The sequence below is a fragment of the Cotesia glomerata genome, linkage group LG3 (genome assembly GCF_020080835.1).
Source record: "Cotesia glomerata isolate CgM1 linkage group LG3, MPM_Cglom_v2.3, whole genome shotgun sequence".
NCBI lineage: Eukaryota > Metazoa > Arthropoda > Insecta > Hymenoptera > Braconidae > Cotesia > Cotesia glomerata.
This window is the reverse complement of record NC_058160.1, coordinates 8,633,044-8,654,135: the sequence shown is the minus strand read 5'-3', so window position 1 is coordinate 8,654,135 and position 21,092 is coordinate 8,633,044. Positions and strand designations below refer to the sequence as shown.

Below are 21,092 nucleotides of genomic sequence, written 5' to 3'. Positions count from 1 at the left end.
TGTCTTCCTTTAAGAGCATTAACATTCAAATAATGGAAAGGCGATTAATTATATATTCTTATGATTATTTAATTTAAAGCCAGACAAATTCGTTGAAAACTTCAAGTGAAAAGTTCAGAACTTTAAAACATAAGAATTCAAACAGTTACCTGCGAAATTGAGTAATATCATTCAATTTAAGTAAGTGAATTAAGTAAATCATTAATAATTGATAATTGAATTTTAATCCGACGTTTTGTAAGATATTTCCGTTTATCATTTTTTATGAAGTTTTGAGATAATTTCATACTAATCGACGAATCACAATCTATTCATATATATACACGGAAAGAAAATTATAGGAATTTTTCCTATACATCATGAGAATTATTCCCATAATATAATAGAAATATTTCCCATAATATGATGGAAAGTATTCCTGTACTGTTAAGAAATGAATGTTTTTTATATTGATGAAAAAAAAAATTTCGAAAAATGAAACTTATTTTCGCCAAATAAAAATTATCTACACTATTTTCTGAATGAATATTTCTATGATAATATAGGAGCCATTCTTATAATTGTGGGTATAATTTCCATAATAAATGATTGTAATTTCTATACAAGTATACGGAAAAATTTCATAAAAATATGAGAACAGTTCCTATATTTTTTTTTTTCGTAGATATAATTTTAATAAAAAATTTATTCAAAAAAAATTTTCGTAGAGTTTCAGAAAAAAAATTTACCGAATTGCAGTTTTACTGTAACTCAACAGTATTTTTTTTTCGTGCGATTCAATTATTTATTAAGTTAAATTTTATGCATATTATTTATGTGACTATTATTAATAATATAAGTATTCAAATTCATTAGTACATTCAATTTGGATGATTTCAGTCTGACAGAATAATTTTGTACGGCTCGAAAAATAATACCCGAACTTAACATTTCCATATAATTACAATGCGGAAACATATAATTTGATGATTGAAAAAGCAATATGCTTTATAGGCCAAAACAGAATTGCCTTAGCAAAAGAGAAGTTGTCTATCTTACATATAACGTTATAAATAGTTTTGATTTGAGAACAACTTAAATCTGAAAAACTAAGTATACAATCGTAGTTATTTTAATTTTTTTTACGCTTTTTTTTATAAATATACTATTTGTAGTTAATTTGTATACAAAAAAGTTAAATATTTAGCCAATTTAATTAAAAAGAGTAATGACAGCTTATGAAAAAATGTATCTGATATTATTTTTAAAGAATGTGCATTCACTAATAATATGTTTAATGTTAATAAAATATTTATCTTTTTACAAAATGAAACTAACATTTGTACAATTATTTCAAAACTTTCTATGTTTATGGGTATGGAAGAAAAAAATATAAATTTATTTTCATCTAGACAGAATAAAAGAAAAGTATATTATTTGTATCTAATATATTCTTTACATGGATGTGTATTACACTAATGCATAAAATTGAATTTAAAATCGACCTATGATAAATTTATTGAGCTCGTAACTCTTCAAGCTCATTAATTGAATCGTTTATTTGAGAAACCCCACAAGTTATATGGAAATCCCATATGACTTATGGGGTTTCTCAAATAAACGATTCAACTGTGTAATAAGTCAAAAGTATAGTTTCTGCTTGTTTTATTTTTTTTTTGTCAAGCTTTCCAAGCTCTAAGGTATAACTTCCATCTATTTTTGACAGTAAAAATTTGAAAGTTGTTCTAAAGAAACCTTTCTTCAAAACCTTTCCTGCAAAAACTTATTTTTCTAAGCATTCTTTTAATTTTATCGCAGTTTAATGAATTAGCCGATTCTGATTTCATTACAAGCAAATCTAAATTGAGTTAAACTTTATCAAATGTATTAGACCGTATTTCAATCAAGAAATCCTTTCAAAATTTCAGTAAGGCTTACACATGCATACACCTCTACTAGGTGTGTGCCAACATTTGGCTGAGTATAGAAAAAATAACTTATCAAGACTTAAAAATATCCAGAATTTTTTATTTTTTTGAAAATTTCTAACTTTCATTTCGGGAAATTAGAAGGTAAGTATATTTATGTTCTATAATTATTATTGAAGAATGTCAATATCGTATTATCTACACGATAAATATGCTAATTGCCAATTCGTCGAATTTATCGAATCACGGTGCGTCGCATATTCACTGTCGTGGTCGATCGCTATAAGGTCAGGACTGTGAGACCCGAGCAGTCATCACTTCCGATTATTCTTATTAATTATAAACTCCTTTTTGCAACACTTTACTATAATATATAAAACATTACAGAAATAATCACAATTTTTAAATAAATATTTTATTTATACCTGATTACAAATAGTTAATTTATTAATTGATTATTAGTCTTTCGTATAGTAATTAGTAATAACAATCATAACTTGTACTGTTACTCCTGCTAATGTCTAATTATTTGAAAAGTTATTGTTTCTAGTCTGATTTTCAGGACGAGAGTTTTGAGATGAAGTTGAGCGACTTGTGTATCTCCATGCAAAGTACTCGAGTGGGTATTTTTGATGATAAGACTTGAGAATACAATGCTGGTATGAAATGATTGACGGAGGAATATTACAAGACGTAAGAATACAATTAATTTAATTAATTGAATCAACTATTTCTTGAATCAACAATCAATAATTCTTGAAATGAAATAAAACTATTCTTTATTGAAAAAAATCGTTTTTGAATAAAGAATTCACTTGTATCGATCGAAGATAATATAGTCTTGAACCAAGTAAAATGTTATCGATTGGAGTGATTAGATCTCTCACTCCAAGAAACATGAAATCAAGACAAGAATTTCTTGAAATAAGACAACTATAGTTCTCTTCAAAATAATTTTCTTGGAGCAAGATATTGAATGAAGATATTTTTTTTATCAATGTAGTTAACCACTTGAGAACAGAGAGAAATAAGGGCTGCACTGATAGAAGAATTTATTTGTATTAAAAATATTTGTTAATAGTTAACAAATCATTTATTAGAGACCATTTTTAGTATTAAACAAATATTTCTTAGTATTTAAAATCATTCGTTTGTATTTAATAAATCTGATATTCATTTATTAAATATTAATAAATCTTTTAAATACTAAAAAATATTTGTTAAGGACTAAAAGTCGATGCTCTAATAAATGATTTGTTAAATATTAACAAATATTTTAACTATAAACAAATCCTTCTATCGGTGTGGTACTCCCAGAAACTTAGTTTTAGTAACTAAATTTTTCACAAATAGATAGCTTGATAAGGTATTTACCGGACCATTTGACCTGTTAGTTCTTGAGCATAATCATGAATGAAAACTTAGCAAGCTCGTGAAGTTTCTTGAGCTAGCTAACTAACCATTCCATTCCATGTCAAATCGACCAATAGTTAAAATCGGCAATGAATTTTGGTTGGACATTTTTTCATCTCGAAATAAAGTTCTTCTGAAAGAAAAAAGTTAAAAGAATTTTCGTCAGAAATTTCACTATTTTTCACGATTTATAGATTAATAGCTGATTAGATTATGGAAGTGATAGGTACAACAGTTTCATAGGTATTGTTAAAAAAATTATTTATTTAAATTTTATTTTTAAGATTTTTTATAATCTACCGAGCCAATATTATTCAGATTTACGCAGAATTTAATTGAAAAAAATTTTATAATTAATTTATATGAATCCGCCTACCGTTTGTTTTCACCTCTTCAATATGATCTTTGCAACTGTATTTTGATATTATGGATAGTATAAAAGTATTTATAATAATACATTGTTCCTTTTTATCATTTCTAACAAACAATCAAAATCCTTTAAATTTAAATCATTAAAAACTTAAATAAACAAGTTGTATATTATTGTTGATGAGCATCAGTTAGTGTTAGTAATTATCATATGCCACTGGTGATTTTGAGACTATTAAACCATTACGATATATACAAACACACCTATGGTCTCATACTAACATCATGATAACAATACAATGCTTACGCAAATTATTCGCAATGAAAATTTCCTTCAGTCAGTTGCGATATTTCACGGTAGTTGTGTGAACCGGAGGGTGTCTCTCTTTCTTATTTAAAAGATTAGTACTAGATGTAATGCTAATTTTTTTTTCTTAATTAATTATAAAATATATTTAATAATTTCAAACGATATCAAACAATCGACAAATAAAATTTTTTCAAACGAAATCAAACAATCAACGAATAAAATATTCAGTTTAGTTTTACTTCTCATAACACTTATGTTCAAAGTCACAAGTTATTACGATTATTATAAACAACATAAAATACTTTAAATTTGACTGAAAAAAAACGTATGACATACTCAACGCTCGTATTTCTGAGTTTTAAAGCGATACTTTCGTCAGTGACTAAAAAGTATGGCAACAATTATTAGATCTCTTGTAAGATTATATCATTATATTAATGATGAAGTATCAGGTAACTACAATTTGTTTTTAAATATTAATTTAATATTCGTGGAAATTACAACATTACTTATCTTATATATAAAGATCCAAGGACGAAGGATTGGTTTTTAATGTCTTCACCATGGCCAGGTGTTGCAATACTTGCATTTTATTTATACTTCGTATTCACTTTAGGGCCAAGACTTATGGCAAACAGGCCGCCAATGAAGTTAGATAGAATAATGCAGATTTATAATGTTATTCAAATATATTTAAGTGGCTATCTTGTGTATAAGGTAATTTAATTAACAACTGACAAGTTTACTGTGTAGATTAATGTAACAAAAAAATTGTTGTTTTTTAGGCTTTATCCCTTGCGTGGCTTAATGAATATAGTTTTGTTTGTCAACCAGTTGATTATTCAAACTCTCCGCGAGCAGTGGAGGTAATTTTTTATTTTTGTGCTTGCATATTAAAACATTTCAATATTTTAATTATTTATCATAATAATTTACAATTATTTAGATTGCGGGAGCTGTGTGGTTGTATTTTATGGTTAAATTATTTGATTTGATGGACACAGTGTTTTTTGTTTTAAGAAAAAAACAAAATCAAGTATCTTTTCTTCACGTTTATCATCACGCCGGAATGGTAATGGGCGGGTGGGGTGGAGTTAAATTTTTACCAGGCGGCCATGTCACATTTTTAGGCAAATAAAATTATATTTTTATTGAAATTTTAAAAATATTTTTTATCATCCTAAACGACTGAATTTTAATGTTTTTCGTTTCAGGTTTAGTCAACTCTTTTGTACATGTCATTATGTATAGTCATTATTTAGCTACATCATTAAAAATAAGTAAGCCCTGGTGGAAGAAATACATCACTCAACTTCAACTCACTCAATTTTTTCTACTTCTGATTCACTTTTCTCAATTAATCTGGACAAAAGATTGTGGTTTTCCTCTCTGGCCTGCGGCAATATTTATACCACAAAACCTTTTCATGATGGTGTTATTCGGAGATTTCTACTACAAAGCGTATATAAAAAAACCAACGCCAAAGACGAATCAAAATGGTATTACGCAAAATATAGCTAATGGAAGTACAAAAAGCCAATAACGATGATAATAATAAAACAGATCACATAGTTCTTTTACGTCAAGCCGATTTTTGATCGTTTTAAGTTTAAGAACATACTTTAAAATAAATTAATAATAATAATAATAACAACAACAACAAAAACAACAACAACAACAACAACAACAACAATAATAATAATAATAATAAATAATTCACATAGAATAATCTAGAGCTATGATAAATTGTTAAAAGCTTATCAGTATCATTAAATAACTAATTCACATGATTTCAACGAAATTTAGATAACAATTATTTCTTCATATTTAAAGTTGGACCCAAAATATAAAAACTAATCAAGATACATTAATTTGTCATTATATATAATCATTCATGAAATACGTCGTGAAATACAGAACACATTACTCGATTATTGGCGATATAATTTATTTCACCATACTTCATTTTAGTCCTAATAATATTTTTAAGAAATAAAAATGATGTTTCACATATTTTACATAGCTATTTTATCAATGTTAGTATAAGAAAATTGATTAAACAAATGTACAAATAAGTTTATTACAACTTGGAAATTTTTGTTTTCTATAAGGATTATTTATGTATTCACATAATGATTTTTACTATGTAGATTAATTAAAATGATAATGTATCTAGAAAGTTTAAGATTATGGCTCAAAAAAAATAATTTGGACAGCTAGGATTAGCATTCAAATTTGGATTACCCTTATTCGTTAAGGACTTTTCTACAAACGATCTAAGGAATTGTACGGAAATGCAGTTAGTTAATAGAAATATGAATGAATGTGTTAAAATTTAAGATTAAAAAATTTCATTATTATTTGAAATGTAATAGCCGATTGAGGTTATCAGTTATTTGATTTTGAATTTAAAAAAAATTCATTAAATTACGTTTTTCTTTTCCTTGAACCAAATTAATCCAATTTCAATGTTATTCACAAAAAAAAAAAGTATTGTCTTATAATTTTTAATCAGCGTTTACAAACATTTTATTCGTTCTTATATAAGATGACGTCAGAGAAGATGGAATCGCATTGTCACTCTACTATGTCAATGCTTCCGCTGTTTACTTGTAGCGTAAGAGAATAGTAGAATTTATTGAAAAGTCATTGACCCTCACAACCTATTATGGCTGTTTATGTCATTATGTGTAAAATTACTTGGTTATCTAATAATTACTAAGTGAAATGCTCCATAGGCTAAATTTGTGAAGGGTTTAAGATATTTCTTCATTTATATTTTGATGTAATTTATTGAAATGTTTAACAAGTGAAGCAGTTTAATTGTAATGAAAGTGGGTATATTGGAGTAAGACTCGTTTTATTTTTATCAGTTAAAAATTTTTATTATGACTGCAATAATGAAAAAGAATAATATTTTTTGTAACGGTATATCTCAATTAAAACTAGATGTGTATATTATCTAATCTATATCTCATAATAAAGAGAAATTGTATACTTAATCAGATTTATGTAGATCGATTTATATTTACGAAATTTTCACAAATTAAAAAAAAAATATTGAAATCTGTCTAGCTTCAAGTGCGAGGAATTTTTCTGTTAGTTGAAATTTTCTCAGTGACATCAATTTTTTACAGAAAATTAATTTAACATGTTTTTTTCGAGTTCTATTTAAATAAGTAGCCAAATTTCTTTTCCGCATATCAAGTGTTTGGAAAATGCATTCATTTTAACCTTCCGTTACTTGCGCTTTCTCTAGTCTCTCACTCGTACTCACTCCAACTCTATTAGATTAAGTAGTGTTGTGCGGGGAATCCCAGTATAGCGCGAGTAACGAAGGGTTAATCTGTTACATTCCCGCGATCTCGCAATAAGAACAATTTATCGCCTATGTTTTACAAAAGATTTATCATTTAAAACTAAATGGCGGAGACGTCGAGCAAAATAGAACCTTGTCTAGGTCGCCCAAAATGAATTATTACGAGAATAGAGGACTTGGGAGGTGCTTTCAGTCTTCTAAGCAACATCGCAGCTGCAACTCAGGCTATGTTAATGCGCGTTTGGACGCCAGTTATTTTTTCCTATATCAGAGAAATAACAAACCCATTATGTTGTAACAGGTAAAATCGAATTTTTTGCGGAATCATTATCGACCGTAATTGTCACCGCGGTAGGTAAGGGCTTTTTCTTACCTTTCGATTTTTATCGAGTAGTTGTTCGATTCGTCACCGGGCGTATAGAAACAATTCTTAATATGATAATATATAATAAATTAAATTTTAATCGAAATTTGTAAACTGAAGTTATTTCCAGTTAAAAATAATTAAAAAAAATTAGGAAAACGGTTGACCCTGAAGGCCATCCCTGCAACTTCCCGCTAATTCCATACTTAGGCGCTTAAAATTGCACCAATGACGTTTTTGAGCTCTTCGAGCTTAAAAATACAATTTATGGGTTATTTTGAGCTCTCCGAGCTCAAAGAGATTGCTTTCCTATGCTTTTGAGCTCTTCGAGCTCAAAAGTCTGATAGAGATTTGATAAGACACTATTTTTTGAATTTTTAAACCGCAATTACTTTTGAATGAATAAACCGATTTTCACGCGGTTGGTAGCATTCGACGCAGTTTTTTAAGCCTCACAAAGAATCTCAAATTTTGAATTGATCGCGCTAGGAATTTCGGAGTTATTCCAAAAAAATACTTTTTTCGGTTTTCTTTAGTTCACGATATCTCTCGAACGAATCAACCGATTTTGACCAGACTGGTGGCGATCGACGTGGTTTTTTGAGGTTAAGAGCTGATTAGTTTTTGGAATTGAACCATCAAGCCGTTTAAAAGTTATTCCAAAAAAACCACATTTGAAAAAAATTTTTTTTTCAGTTTTTTGAAGATTTCTCAAAATCTATTGATCTGAATCGGTCCAAATAGTTTTCAAAATCTAAGTTTGGTCAAGCCCTTTCGAATGGCACCAACCACGATGAAATCGGTCAAGCCGTTCAAAAGTTATAAGCGGTTCACATACTTTCACACACATACATAAAGACATAGTGACACCCTCGCGGGAATAGTCAGGAAAGCTTCCTAGGACCTCAAAATGTCGAGATCTGATGAAAACTCGATTTTCGAAAAACGGGGTAAAATCAATAACTTCCCGATTTTTGAAAATTTTCAATTTTCTTAGCGGAAAGTTAAAAAAATAATAGTATATTATTTTTATCGTTTGGCCATTGTCTTCTGAAATCAAAATAAATATCTGTTATTCTAATGTGAAAATTTTTACAATTAAAATAAAAAAAGGAATTCAGTTATGGGTAATAATAATTTTATATGAAAATTAATACATTTTAAATTCTAACTCTTTTTTCATTCATAGATGAAGATGAAGAAATAGGAATAGAAAGTAAAGAAAATGATGATCAAAAGAGAAGAAAAAAAAAATAAAGAAAATTATGAATTCGAAGACGATGTGGATAAAGTTACTGGAGTGAAGATAGGTTAAGATGTGAGTGTAAACAACAGCAGTGAAGATAGTATCGATGGAGAAAACGATAGAGAAGATGAAGACAGTGAAATTAAAGATAACCGGGATGATGATAACGAAAATAAAGATAGCAGAGATAAAGAACATATATTCAAAGTAGGTGATATTTCTGATTCGTTTGAAGAATTCGAAGAAAAAGTAAAAAATTTTGAAAAAAAATCAAACACTGTTTACTATCGTCGTGATTCAATGACAATTAATAATGCTAGAGCTAAAGGAATCAAAAAGTATATTAAACAAACACTTTTATACTATCGAATCAAATATTTATGTCTTCATGGCGGGAAAAAATTTTAATCTAAATCAAAAAGAATACGCAAGGCTCATACATTCCAAAAATAATGTTTTTTTACTTTTTCAGTTAAGATGAACTTTAATGGAGAACGATTTATTGTTATTGAAGTAAAAACGGAACACAACCACAATACTAATAAAAATCTAGCTCGTTATTACCCGAAATTTAGAAGGCTTGATAATGGTGATAAGGATAAAGTAACTGAATTACTACACGGAAAAAAATTTATTGTTGCTGCAACAGGAAGCAGCCATGTTGCAACAACAGGAAAAAATCCTGTTGTAGCAACAGGATTACTACAGTTGTTGCGACTTGATAGTAAAATATAGTTGGGTCAATCCATGTCAAATCGACCAATAGTTGGAATCGACCCCTTTCGATTTGGATAAATTTTGGTCAGAAGTTTTCTTTTATCATACAACGAACTTCTGCCAAAGGAAAAAAAATAAAAAAATTTTTTTCAAAAGATATGCAAATTCAAAATTTCGCGATTTTTCCAGTTTTTCAATTTTGTTTTTGTTATATCTCGAACGCTATTATAGATACAGGAATGGCCTTTCGTTTGTTTGAAAGGGGACACTTGGGGCTATTGAAAAAAAAAATATTTTGAAAAATGCCAAATTTGTTAAATTTTGAATTTTTGAAAATCGTCAAAAACGACGATCTATATTAAAATTTTAGCTCAATTTTTTTTTGTATAATACCTTGTAAGGTAAAAGCCCCAATAGATGATCACGTACCAGTATATGATCACTCCATGTATCTGTATATCTATATTCACAAATATAGGTATACAAATACATGGAGTGATCATATACTGGTACATGATCATCTATTGGGGCTTTTACCTTACTGATCTTAAAAGACCCTAAAATTTTTAGAACTGTTATTTTTTTTTTTAACTTTACTTCATTTAAAGTAGTCGACGCCACTTATCGTCTCATTAACATGGAAATGATTTGAAATTTGAGATTTAGCAACATTAATATGCAGAAATTTGTAAGTAAGCAAGTACTCAAAAGAACGAAAAAAAATTGATATTCTCACCACATTATTTCTGATTGTTATTGAAAATTAACATCTGTTTGAGTTATTTGACGTTAAAAACTGTTATTGAAGTGAAAAAACGGACAAAATATATCATGCGTTAAAAAAATAAGAAATTATATCATGTGTTAAGCCTGACTTAAAGATGACGTTCAAAAAATAGAAAAAAAAGTTGAAATTAATTTATTATTTAATATTTCCACGTCGTACATTTAACTTTTTAATGATCATAATTACAATACTATGTATCTGCATAACTTTACATTATTTAGAAGTTGCAAAAAAGAAAAGAAAATTTTTTTTTGAAATTGAAAAATTCATATTTAAAAAAAAACAGTTTTAAAAATTTCAGAATCTTTTAAGATCAGTACAAGGTATTATACAAAAAAAAATTAAGCCAAAATTTTAATATAGATCGTCGTTTTTGACGATTTTCAAAAATTCAAAATTTAACAAATTTGGCATTTTTCAAAATATTTTTTTTTCAATAGCCCCGTGCTCCCTTTCAAACAAACGAAAGGCCATTCCTGTATCTATAATAGCGTTCAAGATATAACAAAAACAAAATTGAAAACTGGAAAAATCGCGAAATTTTGAATTTGCATATCTTTTGAAAAAAATTTTTTTATTTTTTTTCCTTTGGCAGAAGTTCGTTGTATAATAAAAGAAAACTTCTGACCAAAATTTATCCAAATCGAAAGGGGTCGATTCCAACTATTGGTCGATTTGACATGGATTGACCCAACTATATTTTACTATCAAGTCGCAACAACAGTAGTAATCCTGTTACTACAACAGGATTTTTTCCTGTTGTTGCAACATGGCTGCCTCCTGTTGCAGCTACAGGAAAATCTTGTTGCTGCAACAGGATTTCTTCCTGTTGTAGCAACAATAAATTTTTTTCCGTGTATATCTTGAAGCTAACCGTGTTAAAATTAAAACTATGATAGAGAAAAAAACGAATAAAGTGATTTTAATGAGCGATTTAAACAACTGTAAAATAAAAGAAGGAAAACAAAATTTGTTAATTCCCACTCTGAAAAAATTGGAAGAAAACTTTGAAGCTGAATGGTCACTACATGTAGACGACGATGATACGTTTCGTGGGTTATTTTTCACTACAAAATCAATGAAATCAATAATGAAGGCGTATTCGAAATTTATTGGAATTGATCCCACATTTAATTATGCCACATTTAATGTCCAATATGCTGATTGACTATAACTCACAAATTATAAATAGCACTTTACGCGCAGGCACTAGAAAAAAAATTGGCGGAGTCACCGTGGGCATAATCCAAATTTCAACCGAGTATAATTTAATTTACACGAAATAATTTTTCAGATTATATCCCGTGAAATTTTTCGCGATATAACCAGAAAAATTAATCGATTAAATCGAAGACTTCACTGAGTACAGTCCAAAAATAATTTAGTATACTTTGAAGGATATTAACTATAGTCTGAAATTTTTTTCACTATAGATATCACGGAGTATACTATACGAGTATGTGCAGTTGGTTATTGTTCTTTCCGTGTATAAGGTAAAAGCCCCAATAGATGATCATGTACCAGTATATGATCACTCCATGTATTTGTATACCTATATTTGTGAATATAGATATACAGATACATGGAGTGATCATATACTGGTACGTGATCATCTATTGGGGCTTTTACCTTAAATGTTATTCTATCAAGAATTCTCAACAGATCCTAATGAAGTTTGGTACACAGATTCATTGGACAATTAGCTCGCGTGCGTCCAAGGTTGGGCGAAATCAGTAAATTAATTTCGAAGTAGTAGCTCTTCAAAATTATCAAAATAGTGAAAATCACGTTTTTTGTGGCTTCATTGATGAATAATTTTCAATTGAAAGAAGATAGCTAATTTTCGAAAAATTCATGTAAAAGCTCATGAAATTTCCTTTGATTTAATGCACAACCTAAACTTTTTTTCCTTTTTTACTTTCGATATTATAACTAAAATTAAATATTTTTTATTAACCTAATTTTTTTTACTTATTAATGATCGAAATATTCGTATCACCGTGAATACTACTAGATTCAGTAGACATAACGATTGATCACTTATTAAATATTATTAAAAATCATATATAGATTTTGCTCATCTTCAAACTAGTCCAAGATAATTATTCAAATAGTCAATACACCAAGAAAATTTTTGCAGAACTTCTTTATTGTAATTAATTTAAAAATTTGGTTTTCAACAAATCATAATAACGAAGATAAAGAGAATTTTATATCAAATGAAATCTACCTTCCATTCCGAGTAAGGCCGAATGGCATTTTATTTTTATTGTAGAGCTCCAAAAAAATTGAAAAATCATATACGACTTATTTGACGTGGATTTTTAACAGTTAGTAGTTATAACAAATGTTCAAAATAATAGAAAAAAAAAATTAACTTTAAAATTTTGGAGCTTTATAAGCTAAAAGATAATTGGAACTCTCCATACATAATTCTGTATCATGGACCGTTTGCTTCAGATATTTTTACATTTAAACCGTTACAAACAGGTCCTTGAAATGAATTTCTTCAAGAGAATGACTGGGTTTAATAAGATATTTTTTAATAATACTAAATGGAGAGAGTTATTTAGAATATAATTTTATATGTAAAAACGACTTATTATAAATAAAGATTTTTTATTACTCTGAACTATTGAGGAAGCAAACTTTTAATACTTTAAATACGTGTGTGTTTATTTTATAAGCCCATATAACATATTATGAAAGTTAATTATTCAATTTCACTAGATTTCAAAATTTAAAGAATCCCAAGACGTATTACTTACATTCCTAAATTAACATACATCAAATATGTTATGATTGCATTGAGAATTAAAGAAAGGTCCAAAGGTTTTTTCAACGAATAAATATAAATACATAATAGACTTGTGTCTTAACAAGACATTATGAAATTGTTAAGTGTATCCATTTCCGTTAGTAAGAATGTATGTTCGTACAAATTTATTCTTGATAAATAAGATACTGACGCACTTAACTCGCAAATATACATATTTAAATTAAAATCCTCAAAGAGTGAGAATAAAACTTTAGTAACTGAAGTAATTGAAATGAAGTTGCATTAAAAAATAAAAATCATTTTTTGATAAGTTTTAATTATTTATCTCAGTATATCAAAAATATGTGATTATACATTTTTCAATATAAATTTTTGTTTTATATATGCCACTAATCAGCGGCTCATTACAGAGGTTAAATGAATATATAATTAAAGGGTACGCGCAACGTTTGCAATCGGATGTAACTACTATATTAATGCTTTTGCGGTCAAAGTTAGCTATACAGTCGAAGTGTTTGACGTTAAGTGGAAAGGCGTAAGGTAACATATATTTTAAGGAGGGGTATCGTCCAATAGTGTTGAGTTACCCACCAAGGGGCTCCAACGAATGTCAGTTTTTCGTTTATGCTCTGTTAGCACTCCAAGACTTGTCCTCTAAGAACATCGGCGTGAGGACCGAAAAGTTTAAACTTGTTCAATTGGTGTCTGTATACGGTTCACTTATGTATATATGTATTTATGTGTATATATGAATATATACATATAGATGCATACGTATTTATCTATCTATCTATATATATACATATATAGATAAATAACGAATAAATACATAGATACATACATATGCATATACATATTTGTATATGCGCAAATACATACAAATATAAATTTAAATCCTTGATTGCATCGACGTAATTCATAGTAAGTTTTATTTTCTTCTTTTTATTTTTTTTTATGAAAAGTTTAAGTATTTTGTTATTTAACTTCTGTTGAAACCTAATGATAAATGAAAAATGAAAATAAAATATTAACAAACAATTTCATTTTAATAAAAACAGCCGCATTTTCATTTTTTAGGAAAAAATACATCTCATCACAATGGCAAGCTTTATGAAAATGGTAGTCAGCAATTACAATGAAATCTTGGAAAGCAATAAAGGTAAATAAATCATTATTAAAGATGTACAGCTGTGAGGTTGACACTTGCTCAAGACGCTGTGTGATTATAATAATAAATACACGTGTGTTTTTTACAGACATAAACGTCTATAACTATAGAAATACATTAATTTATCCGTATGTTTGATTTAATTGTTGGTACTGAATATTTTTCTACAATTATCTATTGAAAATTCTTGATCAAAAAGAAATTAACTTTAAATGCATCGTAAAATGTCAGAGAAGATTAATTATCTAAAATACTCTAGTCTGAAGTTATCAAAAATTTTAATCTTAATAAGTAATGTAGATAGAAATTAAAATAAATATTGATGTTTAGTTTTTGTGAGATCGATTAAAAATTTTGAAAATGTATGCCAACTTTTATTGTAAAACTATTAAGTAAAAAAAATTATTCTAAAAAATTATTGTTAGATTATTTTAGGAATCGTCATTTAAAAAGAAAACAATGAAAGTTAAGTGATTTATTATGAATAAGAATTTCCTGTAAGTGATAAATGTCGAGTAATGATAAAACGTTTTGTTAATTGAGCGAATAAATTTGATGACGAGCTTATGATATATTAATGTTGACAACATGCCGGAATTAAAATTTTTAATCTTATACATACAAAAATATAAAATAAAAAATGCAAAAAATTCCTCAGAGATTGTATTTCGATATTCAAAGTTATAATTATTTTTATACTTATTACTTGAAAAGTCTTCAGACCTACTTGTTGGTTTAGAACTAAATTTTTTAAGTAACGTAACATAAAATGATTCAATTATTCACTGTAATTATCATAAAATCGGGCATAATTCATGGTTACACTGACCTAGAATTCTGAAGAAATCTATTACTGTTTTATGTTTACAGCCATAAGTAAGATAACTTTTTTTTTTTGTCAGGAAAACTTTGTGAAGATAAATAATAAAAAAATGATGTTAAAAGTTCATTAAAATTGTGTAGAATGTAAGACTGAAAAGCATCATAAACTCATTTTACATTGACAGCGTATCTTTTTACACTCTAATCATTACAGAGAGAAAAAATAATTATCATTATAGATCCACTCGTAGACACGTGGTTTCTCATGGGTTCACCGGTACCTGTCCTTGCTATTCTCAGTACCTATCTCCTCTTTGTTTTAAAAGTTGGACCAAAGATGATGGAATCAAGGCCACCTTTCCAACTCAACAATGTACTAATACTCTACAATGCTATTCAAGTTTTATTCAGCATTTGGCTAGTGTCCTTGGTAAGATGACATTTGTATAATTAGCTATCGTCAATTGAATATTTAACTCAATTTATTTTTGAAATAGGTTTTAAATGATAAATTTATCAGCTTCATATATCCAAGCAGTTGCAGCAAAGATGACTTAGCTCCAGAAAAAAATGTACAAGAAATGGTGAGTATTAAAATTTATGAAAATTACAATTATTCTGTTTCTTCACTATTTTTTATTTATATGACTTTTTATATTTTTTAGATTTCATCGGTAGCGTGGTGGTACTTTTTCGCGAAAATAATTGAGCTTCTCGATACGGTAAGTCAATTGAATACAAAGTCATTAAAGCTATTACAATCTCAACTTTTTTTTTGTTATTCTTAATAATATCACAAATAATAATTTAAATTACTGTAAATAATTTTAATTGCGGAATGATCATTTTAACACTTTAGTGAAGCAGTATTAAAATATATAAAAAGAAATCAAAAAAAAAATTTTTTCATAAAAATAAATTTTATTTATTTAACTACAATAACATAAGATGAAAAAAAAACCAACAATCACTAATTAATTACTATTTCATTATATCTAGGTTAATATTTAAACGGAAACATAGAATTCATTATAAAAATGGACGAAATTTTACAATCAACGTTTTATTTTTTTCTTCAAACTACATTTTACGATATTCATAAGTCACCTATTATGCCCTGAATTCATTGTGTATACACACACATATGTAAAGAGTCTACGTATATTGCTATCGTTCGTAAAACCACTTTTTATAATTATCCACACGCTTTTCACTCATCTTGATATTTAATACGTTTGCAACGATAAACATTCTGTTATCGAAATACATTAATAAGTTAAAACGGTAAAAACTAACTCATCAGAATTCTAACCAGTTCATGTTTAGTAAATTATAATATTCAAATAGAAAAATAGAATAAAAATTTGAAATTTAATACAATGTAATGGACTCGGAAATTTCGATCTTTGAACTTGTATTGACTAGAACGGGTTAGTAATTAATAGACACGTTAATATATATTGCTAATGATTATCAAACTTAGCGAAATTAAATACTGTCAACAGGTATATAAACAATGTTTTATTAATTTTCATTCACTGTTGATAGTAATTAATAAAGTATATTGACCAACAAAATAAATGTTATCTGGCATGGTATTTATGTACAACGCAAGCATATATATCTATGTGAAAACTCTTCTAAGAATTTTTTAAAATTCTTACCCAATCGAAAAAAGTTGTGAATTAAAAGAAAAAAAAATGCCTTTTTTAAACAACCATAAATTTTATTAATGACTCATCGGAATCATTTTTTTCACGAATTTTTTATTAGTAAGAAAATAAAATGAATGATAGAAAACCCAACTAAAAAATAAAAAATATTTTTCAATCAGTTTAAAATAAAAATACACAAAAAGAAAAATATAAGAACTATTCCTATAATTTAAAAAAAAATTAAAATTTTCAAAATTTAAAAAAAATATCCAAATTCTGTTAAAAAATTCAAATTTTAAAAAATATAAAAAGTTGAGTTAATTTTAATTTTACACATCTTTAAGTACGCATTTCATAGTTTTCAATCGAATAATAATTAATTTTTTATTTTAATTCAATAAAAGCAATGAATATTTCGCTCCGCAAAATTATTATTATTGTTTAGATTTTCAAGTAATTGGCTCTTCCCAGTCTAAGACAAACAATTTTTTATTTTTTTCTTTCCGTAATATTGTTAGCCTGTATTTCCCTCCAGGCATATATAATTTAGCCACAACTCATATCTAAATTTGTCATTAAAGGTAAATTTGACTGAAAAAATAATTCGGACGGCCCAGACCAGGATCCGAACCTGGATCTTTTGGTTACGCGCCAAAGGCTCTGTTAAACTATCCGAGACACTGTCCGTCGTATACCATCGGCTTTAAACATGTATTGGAAGGAGTTTAATGAAAAACATGTAGATCAAAATTAACATCATTACTATATTTGAGCTACAATTCATGGCTGAGTTTGTCACTAATAGGTGACTGAATAGTAGTTACGGACAGTGTTTCGGATAACTTAAAAGGTAGAGCCTTTGCCGCGTAACCAAAAGATCCAGGTTCGAGTCCTGGTCTGGGCCGCCCGAATTATTTTTTCAGTCAAATTTACCTTTGATGACAAATTTAGATATGAATTGTGGCTAAATTGTATATGCCTAGAGGGAAATACAGGCTAACAATATTCCGGAAAGAAAAAAAAATAAAAAATTGAAAACATTGTTTGTATTAGAGTGGGAAGAGCCAATTACTTAAAAATCTAAAAAGTATTAAAAATCAGTCTTTAGAAATTAATATTAAAATATACCATCGACTTTAAAAATGTATTAAATTATTATTATTATTATTATTATTATTATTACTCATGTATGCGTGGATGTCGATCGAATTTTTGTAATGTGATAACTCTATCACCGACTAGACAGTGGAATGTGTCTTGCAATAGATGAAAGGGCCTCAAATTTGATTAGATCTAAACACCTTCGTTCAATGATTGTTAGAAATATTTAAAGGAGATGCTTCATAAGTTTTTTAAGACAAATTATTTCTTCATTTAGTTGAAGACTGCTTATATGCATAAAAATAGAAAATACTCGAAAATAATTGGAATACAATACTTTGAACATTAAAAATCTTGAATATCGAGTGACAAAAAATTATTATCTTTAAATTTGTCAATTTTTTCTTATAGAACTGATTTTTAAAGAACGCGAATAGAACAATCGGTAGATTAGTAATCGATAGACATTATCAGTTATTTTTTGCTTGATTTCGCAGATTTGTTCCATTCAAAAGCCGGAGAATTTTCATTTCAGTTACTTGAGTATGATTCGAGAAATTAAATATTTCATAATCGTAAAAATATTTGAATTATCAACAAATTCCAAACTATTTAATTAAGTCAACTAAATAACTTTTCACATAAAAATCTTATTATGCATCAACGTCACAACTCTACTGCTAGTTATATATAAACTATTTCAAAAACAACCGTTGTTCACTAAAATGGGTCTTTAAAATCGATTTTGTATCAGTACCATGTATATTTTCGATTCTCAAATTCTAAGAAAAATTAAATTATAAAAGTTTTAAAATTTTTCATAAAGGATTCATGGATTCGCTGTGAAAAGGAACGGGATAAAAAAAATTTTTTGGTATCTCAATTTTTTTATTTCATGTGGTCAAAAAACGGCGGAGTCCCACACATATAATATGAAAAGGCTTAATGTAACAAAAAACATCAAATAAACTAATTTTGTTGTATTAAAATTGTTTTTGATCGTTTAGATATTCTTCGTTCTTCGGAAGAAACAAAATCAAGTTACTTTTCTTCACGTTTACCATCATACGATAACTGCTCTATTTTCATGGTGCTATCTGAAACTTTTACCCGGAGAACAAGGACTTTTGATTGGTTTCTTAAACTCATCTGTGCATATAGTCATGTACACCTACTACATGATCGCTGCTTTGGGACCACGGTATAGAAAATGGTTATGGTGGAAAAAATATATGACTTGGATGCAACTGGTAAGTATTATTAACTCTAGTAATGATACTTAAAATTGGGTTTACTAATCCATTCTTTTTAACATTTCAGATCCAATTCGGCCTTATGCTTGTCTACCTGGTGGCTATTCTTGCCATGGACTGTGCTATGCCAAAAGCCCTTACCTACTTCTTTGTTACGAATGTTGTTATTTTCATTTATCTGTTCAGTGATTTCTATCGAAAATCTTATGTGAAGAAAAAGACAATTTAAGTGATAATTATCACTCAATGCTCTGTGAATATGTGAATCGTTTGTATAAATCTAAATGTACGATAAATTTTTTTTTAAGTAATAGAATTAATTTATTAGAAAATGGATGATTACATACTGTTGAATAATAAGGAGGTAATTTGTACCGGGCTGATGAAACCACTAATGTCATGAATAATTTACATATTTTTGAAAGTATAAATAGTATTTCATTTTATTTATTAGCAGATAAAATGGTAGTCAGTGAAGTGAAGTAAATTTGTTCCAGAATTAAAATAGTGTAAAAAAAAAATTAAAAATTATATTTCAACAATGCAAATACAAACGTTTTTATCTTGAAAAAAAAAATAATGTTTTCTTAACTGATTACCAATGAAAATAACTTTTTTACACTTAATAAAAATTTTCTGTCGTTTATAGTTAGTATAAGTAATTTATACAAAATAATTTATACAAAAAAAAAATACGTTTACGTACATCAGGTACATCGTTAAAATGCTTGAATTAATAGTGTACATCTGAAGTAATCAATAAACAATACAATTTTGATCCGTGTATATTTCATCATAATTAAAATACTAATTTCCAAATTATTAATAAATTAATTATCTACTATAAAACGAATGCAAAAGTAAAAGTTAATCAGATAGACGGAGAGAGTAGGTAATTTTTGGCCTTGACCGATGGTTAGATATGCAAATTAAAATTCATTTATTAAGATGCACTTGTAGATGCAATCCACAAAAATTTTACAAGTTATCGCATTCAATAGTTATTTTGCAAAGAAACAGGGAAAGTACCAATTTTTGAATATTTTAAAGAATTAAAATTGCTGACCTATACTATTTAATAAAAAAAAGAAATAAGCATGCAAATTAAAGCTTATTTCATGAGCTTTCAGATGAAATTTACAGAAACTAGAAATTTAAATAGCGCGCTCCACGTGCGCCTTAATTTTAACCGATAAGGAATCAGGTCCCATTTTTTGCGAGTTTCGACTATTGACTAACTTTACTCTATCATGTATTTTTATTGTAGGGATTTAATAGGATATTGAATTCAATTGTTATTGCGCGGAAAAAAAGTAAAAATGATGATTTTTGAGATTTTTAAATTGCTGTCATTCCTAAACTATGTAATTTATGAAAATACACATGAAATAAAAAATGAAAATCGATTACATATTTCCAAAATTATTATAAAAAAATATAAAGCGGCATGATGGCCGAGCGGACTAAGTCATTATCCCAATAGTTCGTTCGTGCATGATGTCGTGAGGTGAGGGTTCGAGCCCCGACGGTTGTTCGAATAGTTTCAGCACCGACCGTCGGGGGTCGCTCTGGTAGCCGAGCTGTACTGGCATGGGTTTTCTCTGTGGTTTCCCCATCGCCACTATTCCAACAACCGATAGAAAGGGGTGAGGAATAGGGTAAATGCAGTACAGAAAGCACAAGTCGGTCCACAGCCGCATTGGAATGAAATTATATGTTGATTATAAAAAGTGGAGAACATGTTGATAATAAAAAGTGGAGAACATGTTGAGTATAAAAAGAGTGGAGAATATGTTGATAATAAAAAAGGGTTGAAAAACTGAGTTGATAATATAGAGCGGAAAGTAACCTCGTAAAAACCAGAAAACGGTATACAAGTAAA

At 27.8% G+C, this 21,092-nt stretch overlaps 1 protein-coding gene across 1 annotated transcript; it reads left to right on the top strand.

Annotated features, from left to right (window-relative positions):
- Positions 1–4,026: 4,026 nt before the first annotated feature.
- On the top strand, positions 4,027–19,988 carry LOC123260501. The gene is made up of 13 exons (XM_044721622.1): positions 4,027–4,451; positions 4,526–4,716; positions 4,785–4,865; positions 4,946–5,129; positions 5,214–5,540; positions 8,872–8,898; positions 9,401–9,615; positions 14,289–14,370; positions 15,441–15,631; positions 15,699–15,785; positions 15,867–15,923; positions 18,965–19,207; positions 19,278–19,988. The coding sequence occupies exons 1-13, from the start codon at positions 4,391–4,393 to the stop codon at positions 19,437–19,439; spliced, it is 1,908 nt and encodes a 635-aa protein (XP_044577557.1). The 5' UTR covers positions 4,027–4,390; the 3' UTR covers positions 19,440–19,988.
- Positions 19,989–21,092: the final 1,104 nt, after the last annotated feature.